This window comes from Oratosquilla oratoria, chromosome 2, assembly GCF_046742065.1.
Source record: "Oratosquilla oratoria isolate Oo_2021 chromosome 2, ASM4674206v1, whole genome shotgun sequence".
NCBI classification, from domain to species: domain Eukaryota; kingdom Metazoa; phylum Arthropoda; class Malacostraca; order Stomatopoda; family Squillidae; genus Oratosquilla; species Oratosquilla oratoria.
Window position 1 is genome coordinate 76022988 of NC_134778.1, and position 8334 is coordinate 76031321.

At 46.3% G+C, this 8334-nt stretch overlaps 1 protein-coding gene across 1 annotated transcript; it reads left to right on the forward strand.

The window, feature by feature from the left end:
- Positions 1-4448: 4448 nt before the first annotated feature.
- On the forward strand, positions 4449-7758 carry LOC143036400 (uncharacterized). Its single transcript, XM_076203730.1, has 2 exons — positions 4449-6331; positions 6774-7758. The coding sequence occupies exons 1-2, from the start codon at positions 4449-4451 to the stop codon at positions 7756-7758; spliced, it is 2868 nt and encodes a 955-aa protein (XP_076059845.1).
- The last annotated feature ends 576 nt before the right edge of the window (positions 7759-8334 follow it).

Below are 8334 nucleotides of genomic sequence, written 5' to 3' on the forward strand. Positions count from 1 at the left end.
ATTAAGAAAAAAAATTAAATGTTAATTAATGATTCCGACTTTAACTCTTACCTTTTATAAAAGGGAAAATTTCTGACTGATTTGCCTTGGTTGGCTGTCTTGGCGAGTCGACGTGGCTTTCTCTAATATGCCACGTTGGCCGTGATCAAAACAAAGGGCCCGTTCATTATACCCCCCCGTGTCCGATAGCGAGATTATGACTTAATCTTTACATAGTAACATTTCTTTACTTGTTTGCTAACGAATACAGTTCTTTTAATGGATTTCCTAATACTTATTTTTTCTTATAAGTACAATAGTAAATTAAAGATATTAGAGCTGGATGATGAATCAATTTCTAAGTACTTCTAAAATCTTAAAGGGGTAGCTTTTCCCCCTGACATAGCTTTTCCCTTGGGGAAAAATTGATTCATGTCCACTCTAATATCAAGCCACTTTCCGTCATAGGCGTGCATAACCTTTACTATGTGTCTGCCCCAGTGGAATACAGATCTTTGTCTTTCAATCTCAGTCTAGAACAAAAATATTTTACTCTTGTAACAACAACAACAACAAAAAACATGGATATACTGGAGCACTTAAATGTGGACACTACCCTATGGGTGTGCATTCAAACGGCTTTCCTAATAGCTTTGCCTGGCCTAATGCTGGGGTTGGATTGACTCCACTTACACAGATCACGTCACTCTACTTCAAAAGAGCTCGCCATTTAAGAAGACAAACTTGGCTCCTATCAAGGCGTCCTAATGAGTATCCGTTCAGACTTCTTGGTCAGAAACAACTCGTAAAAATTTAGTTTCAAAGGGGTTTGGAAAGAGGCGCACTCCATCCTAAGAAATGTACCAACCTGGTACTACAAGAGCAAGACTTAAGACAAGATCCATAATACCACTAAAACATTCACATTTATGATAAGCTTCTGTGACACATTACAGAATTCCTATTACAAGTTTCTTTTCCTCCAACTTAAACCTAAAAGAATATCATCTACTTTGACTAATTCTATGGTACTACACAAAAGTTACAAGCAAGTACAAAAGTATAAAAATAGTAAGTCCTTACAACTAGGGACAGATTGATTCACCATCCTGCTGAGGGATGGTCCTTCAATTCAGTAGTATTCATCACCAGAGTCTAGATCTCTTCTATTAAACGGGAAGGAGGCACAATATTTCTAGCACCTCTTGTGCGAATCCCTTCACTCACTATATCAGGCACTGTTTCTGCGTGCTCCTGTAGGTTAAGTAAGTACTGTTCATCACCATGGAACGGCTTAAGTTTATCAGCAGCACGTTCGAGGAAAGTTTCATCAAACAAATTTTGTATTACATAGGTTGACCCATCACGAACACTTTCAATAACTTTGTAAGGCCCGAGCCATTTCACATTTAATTTGCGACTTGTTCCGGGTAACTGGGTTTCATTTTTCACCCAAACTAAGGAGTTTAGTTTAACACGCCTGCTCCGTCTTTTTCTATTTGCATAATGGATAAAGGTTTTTGACATTTTTTGCATGGGTCTTTTGGATGATGTCGTGAGCTCGAGCAATATCAGAGTCCATCACTTCATAATCTATTGAGGGTAATTCACTAAGTATCTGTCTAAAAGGCCTCCTACTAAAAAATACATAATGAGGTTGTTCACCCATTGTGGCATGTATAGCACAATTAAGAGTCCTCTGAGTCTCTCCTAAATATTTTGGCCATTGGTATGGATGACCCTGGCACATGACATTTAGCAAAGTCTTCATGGTTCCGTGCATCCTTTCAGAGATACTATTACCTTCACCGATAGGGCTTCGGTGCACACAGAAACAGTGCCTGACATAGTGAGTGAAGGGATTCGTACAAGAGGTGCTAGAAATATTGTGCCTCCTTCCCGTTTAATAGAAGATGTCACGTACTCACATTGTGATGTGACATAGCTGTTCATTATGCTTACTCATGTTATAGTATGTAACCCTTAGTGATTCTGTGCTTAATTACATTATAGTATGCAACCCTCGGTGAGTCCTACAGTGCGAGTCCAATTATGGAGTGGCGCCAAGTTGACGGTACCTCCCCCCCCTCCTTCTCCCGACCCTCTCGGGCCCATAGCCCTATGGGTGTGTGTGAACGAACAATGGACCTCTTGTGTGCGGCAGTGCTTCGCGGTGATGAATGCCCGCGAAAGGCGTTGGACCTGTATCGAGGCGGGGGCCGTTAGTACAATGGTTCCTTGTACTCCGAGACCGTTGACCTAGAATGCGCGCGAAACTCCTCGCGGACAAGCGGCGGAGGACTACAGAAGGGACGCCGTCCACCAGCCGAGGTTAAGGGGGTAACATTAATCAAGAAGAAGAAGGCGAAGCAGTGCTTTCCCCCTTTCTCGCTACCTCATTGTTTCATAGGTTAAGATGTTAGGGAATTTACTGTGAGCCCTCTCCATGCATGAATAAAGGATAAAAGTGGTGTGTGGAGTTGTGCAGATAGAGATAGGGCAATGTATAATGGTTAAGTTGGCACTTGGGCTGTGGCACCGGTGTTGTGCAGCTGAGGTATAAAGTCGGGGGTGCAGGCACCCACGCCAGATTCCCCGCAGCCGCTCCTCTGTCCATTACTTTGTAAGTAAGAAGCCTATTCATAATTCATAATAGTAAATATTCTTACGTGAACTTTCACATCTTCTTTTTTTATCCTGGTGCAGTGGATGTATCCTTAAAGAGGTGATCATAATCTGAGGTCTCATATTGCAGGAACTATATAAACACTGTTCGATTACAGTGAGTTTAATATATCAACTCAAGTGAAACCTCAGCCTATGACATAAATGGGGGCCTCATGTCCGGGATACATTCCACCACCAGATAGAGAAATAAGTGTGTGCAGGAACACTGAGATATTGTCTCTATAGAGAAAAAAAGGAGAAAGAACTCCGCCACCAAGCGACTAAATCCGTGATCGATCGTGCGAACGAGCAGACTGGCCTCATTGTTTACATTTTGCAACGCGAAACTCAAAGCTTTGTAGGTTGCTGTTATTCCTCCACAATGTCTCACCCAAACACCCCCGTAAGCTCTAGGAGCAGTCCAAGTTTCGAGGGATTCCCGCAGGTAAGGGAAAGTGATGTAGAAGGTTGGAAAGAAAATCCCCATGCTGACGTAGAGCGTGAACGAAATAAGAACGAAAGGTATCTCGATTCAGGGGAGGACGAAGCGGACAGCATCCGATACTACTATAACGCTAGGAGTAGTTTTAGTGAAGGGGAAGTCGAGGGTAATGTACGTAGGATGCAAGAAACGGAGATACATTACTATGGGGAGATTCCCCAATTCAGAATTTATGATACTGATGATAGAAGGAGTGAGACAAGACTAGGGGATAGACCGACCAGTATGGGGAGGGAGTACACATACAGGTATAGGCCAGACACACCGCAAGAAATAGGCAGACAATACTATAGAGAGGAAGCTGGGACTCCGCCAGGAGTTGGAAGAAGGTATAGCAGGAAAGCGGAGAGGATGAGTTATGAGCGCTTCCCGCAGGAGAGGGGGAATTACTATGATATGGTAGACGGCATAGGTAGATTCAGGATAGGTGATGAACACTACCCTAGGAGAGGATCGGAGACCCTAGGAGACACAAGCAGGTGGGGAACCGGATACCATACACACCAACCAGCGGGGGGCTGTAGTGGAGGAAGCGAAATTGACGATATCTTTAAGGCCTCTCACATCATAGCTAAGTTCAACGAGGAAGATCCCGACCTTTTTTTCTCATCATTCGAAGGCCTGGCCAAGCAATTAGGATGGAGAAGAGAGATATGGCCAATCACGATAAGAGCAAGTCTCCCCCCTAGGGCCCTAGCAGTGTATAACATGTTTGACGGTGAGGGAGTTTATAATTATAAACAGATCAAGGATGAAATACACAAGGTGTATGAGGTTACCCCTGAATATTTCAGGAAGAAGTTCAGGGAAGACGAAAAGGATCTTAGTAAGGGCCACATTGCCATGGCTAGGAAACTAAAAGGGGATCTTGCAAAATGGATGCGCGCCGAGAAGGCGGTCAGTGTTGAGGATGTACTCGAGATATTCCTCAAGGAACAGTTCATAAGCATGTTGAGCGATGAAGCCAGACTGCACGTCACCACGCATCAGTGTGATACCCTAATGGAAGCGGCTAAACTTGCTGAGAACTTCACGTTACGGGTAAACGAGAGTCATGGTCAGAGGAGAAACTCGACACCCCAATACAGAGGCGCGGCTGCGGCTCCAAATCAAAGATATGCTAGGTCTCCGGCAGGGGATAATTGGAGAAAGGCTCAAAGATGCCCCAGGTGTGGGAGGTACGGGCATAGGTTACAAGAGTGTTTTGCTAGGATGAATGAACAAATGAAGACAAGAGATGGGAGATAAACAACATAAACAGGGGGTAATGTGTGTCCAAGAACGAGGGTTGGATCAAGGGATGGAGAGCCCCCCCATAGGTAAGGACAGTGAGAATATACATGACATAGGGCCGGGGCAAGATGGTGATAGAAGAGAAATAAATCCCGAGTGGTCACTATACGTGAAGGATGCTAAGATAGCAGTAGACGGGAATAGTAAAGGAATCGCTGTAAAGGCTTTGCGGGATACAGGGGCAGCCCGCACCATCATTAGGCCTGGCTTGGTGCCGGATATAGAAAGGATAATCAAAATCGCGCATGAACTCACGTGCGCCCATCTTGGGATCTCAAAAACCAAACAAGCCATACTAGCAGACTTCTTCTGGCCCCGGATGTCCGAAGATGTCAGAGGGTTGGTCAACCAGTGCTCCATATGCCAAGTGACAGGGAGGCCCAATGACTCTCCTAAACGGGTCCCTATGTGCCAAGTGCCAGTCGTGGAGGAACCTTTCTCAAGGGTGGTGGTCGACTGTGTTGGTCCACTTCCTAAGACCAAGTCGGGGAAACAGTATATACTCACGGTATTGTGCAAGGCTACTCGATACGCTGAAGCGATTCCCTTGTCAAACATCAGGGCCAAAACAATAACGAGGGCCCTGATGTCATATTTCAGTAAGATGGGCATGCCTCGGGAGGTCCAAAGTGACAGAGGTACAAATTTTCTGAGTGGAGTTTTCAAGGGGGCATTAGAGAGTCTCAGCATAAAGCATATAATCGCTTCAGCGTACCATCCTCAGAGTCAGGGGTGCCTTGAGAGGTTCCATGGAACCTTGAAACGTATGATCCGAGCTTTCATTTTGGAATTCGATAGGGACTGGGATGAAGGCTTAGACCTTCTGTTGTATGCTTCCAGGATAACTATGCATGAGGGGTTAGGATTTTCCCCATTTTACTTGATGTTTGGTCGGGCTCCGAGGATGCCCCTCACTGCTTTGTATGAACAATTTGTGTCTAAGGTATCGGATGGCGATGCCAAGTACACTAGGTTGGTGGGTGCAAATTTTGAGAAGTTGAAGAAGATCAGACAGATGGCTAAAAGAAACCTCGAAGATGCCCGGGGAATCTATAAGGAATACTATGATAGGAAGTCTGTAAAGAGGGAATTTAAGGTAGGAGATTATGTACTTGTATTATCCCCTCCAAGATCATCATTGCAACCAAAGTACGAGGGACCGTTCAAGGTGATTGAGCGAAAGGGGGGTAACAATTATGTTATGATAAATCCCACGAGGAAATCTGGGGTCCAACAAGTACATATCAACCTCCTTAAGGAATTTAGGGGAGTGGTAGAGGAGAGTGCAATTGGGGTGATCGAGGCAGGGCGAGATGATGGGAGCCTAGATTCAGACATCGATGATCTAAATCTATTTTATGATTCAAACAGAGTGTATAACAGTGAGGCGGAGGAAGAATCCCTCTCCTCACTTGAGGGAGAGATGCGGGAAGAGGTCAAGGCGATAATAAGTGAGCATGCCCACGTGTTCTCCTCATCCCCCACCGTTACCCAGGCAATCCACCACGACGTCGTCCTCGAAGATGGAGCGAAGCCTGTGAGGCACACTCCGTACAGACTATCGCCCCAGAAGAAGCGGATTATGGAGAAGGAGGTTGAGCAACTGATGGAGCAGGGACTGGTAGAACCGAGCACGAGTCCGTGGGCTTCCCCCGCTGTGTTAGTACCGAAGCCTGGAGGTGAGTGGAGGTTATGTGTTGACTATAGGTCTTTGAACGCTGTAACCAAAGCTGACCCCTACCCTCTCCCGCTGATTGATGATCTCATTGAGGAAGTTGCAGCAGCAAAATACTTGTCCAAACTAGACCTGATGAAGGGGTATCACCAGATTCCCCTCACCGATAGGGCTTCGGAGGTATCCGCCTTTGTGACTCCTCATGGGCACTTTCAGTATAGGGTAACCCCCTTTGGGATGAGGAATAGTGGGGCATCCTTCCAGCGCTTGGTTAACTGGATAGTCGACTTGTTCCGGGTAACTGGGTTTCATTTTTCACCCAAACTAAGGAGTTTAGTTCAACACGCCTGCTCCGTCTTTTTCTATTTGCATAATGGATAAAGGTTTTTGACATTTTTGCATGGGTCTTTTGGATGATGTCGTGAGCTCGAGCAATATCAGAGTCCATCACTTCATAATCTATTGAGGGTAATTCACTAAGTATCTGTCTAAAAGGCCTCCTACTAAAAAATACATAATGAGGTTGTTCACCTGTTGTGGCATGTATAGCACAATTAAAAGTCCTCTGAGTCTCTCCTAAATATTTTGGCCATTGGTATGGATGACCCTGGCACATGACATTTAGCAAAGTCTTCATGGTTCCGTGCATCCTTTCAGAGATACTATTACCTTCACCGATAGGGCTTCGGAGGTATCCGCCTTTGTGACTCCTCATGGGCACTTTCAGTATAGGGTAACCCCCTTCGGGATGAGGAATAGTGGGGCATCCTTCCAGCGCTTGGTTAACTGGATAGTCGAGGGGTTGCCCGGTGTCAGGGCGTACTCGGATGACATAGTAGTTTTCTCCGACAGTTGGGAAGATCACCTCCATAGTCTGAGGGAGTTGCTCGGGAGGCTGGCCCAAGCTAGGCTCACTGTGAATCTGAAGAAGAGCTCTTTTGGGAGGAGCACAATACAATACCTGGGCCATCAAGTTGGCCAGGGGTGTATCTCTCCGCTGGAAGCCAAGGTGAAGGACATCGCAGAATTCCGGGTACCGAGGACAAAGAAGGGGATCCGCCGGTTCATGGGCGTTGTCAATTATTATCGGCGGTATTGCCCAAATCTCGCTGATGTAGCTGCCCCCTTGACCCGCATGCTCTCTTGCAAGCCTTTCAGGTGGGATGAGGGCGCAGACGCCGCTATCGATGGCTGCAAAAGGCTTCTCTCAAGTCACCCTGTCTTGGTAGCTCCTGATCATGGTAAGACATTTTACATCCTATGCGATGCGAGCCAAGTGGCTGTTGGCGCCATGCTAGCCCAGGAAAGGGATGGCTCCATGCGTCCCGTATCATTTATGTCTCAAGTCCTCAAGGACTATCAGACCAGGTACTCCACGATTAAGAAGGAGGCCCTCAGCCTCGTGTTAGCATTAAAGAAGTTTCAAGTGTTTTTAGATGGTAAGGTAGTAGTCCTTAGTGATCATAACCCTTTGAAATATATTGTAGATGGAAAGACCAAAAGCGATAGGCTGGCCCGATGGGCCCTGGCTCTCCAAGGCCATGATATAAGCTTGAGACACATTTCAGGGAAGGATAACGTGATTGCTGATGCCCTGTCGCGCCCAGATGCAAAATGTTCAACCCTCGCTTTGCAGGTTTGAACATTTTTTCCCGGTTACGGGGGGTATATGTCACGTACTCGCATTGTGATGTGACATAGCTGTTCATTATGCTTACTCATGTTATAGTATGTAACCCTTAGTGATTCTGTGCTTAATTACATTATAGTATGCAACCCTCGGTGAGTCCTACAGTGCGAGTCCAATTATGGAGTGGCGCCAAGTTGACGGTACCTCCCCCCCCTCCTTCTCCCGACCCTCTCGGGCCCATAGCCCTATGGGTGTGTGTGAACGAACAATGGACCTCTTGTGTGCGGCAGTGCTTCGCGGTGATGAATGTGCGCGAAAGGCGTTGGACCTGTATCGAAGGGGGGGCCGTTAGAACAATGGTTCCTTGTCCTCCGAGACCGTTGACCTAGAATGCGCGCGAAACTCCTCGCGGGCAAGCGGCGGAGGGCTACAGAAGGGACGCCGTCCACCAGCCGAGGTTAAGGGGGTAACATTAATCAAGAAGAAGGAGACGAAGTAGTGCTTTCCCCTTTCTCGCTACCTCATTGTTTCCTAGGTTAAGATATTAGTTAGGGAATTACTGTGAGCCCTCTCCATGCATGAATAAAG

What these genes read in the sequence shown, in the direction of transcription:
- LOC143036400 (XM_076203730.1), top strand. Translation starts at nt 4,449, where the DNA reads ATGGAGAGCCCCCCCATAGGTAAGGACAGTGAGAATATACATGACATA. An exon ending in ACTCCTCATGGGCACTTTCA is followed by an intron (nt 6,332 to 6,773) that starts GTATAGGGTAAC and finishes GCATCCTTTCAG; the next exon opens with AGATACTATTACCTTCACCG.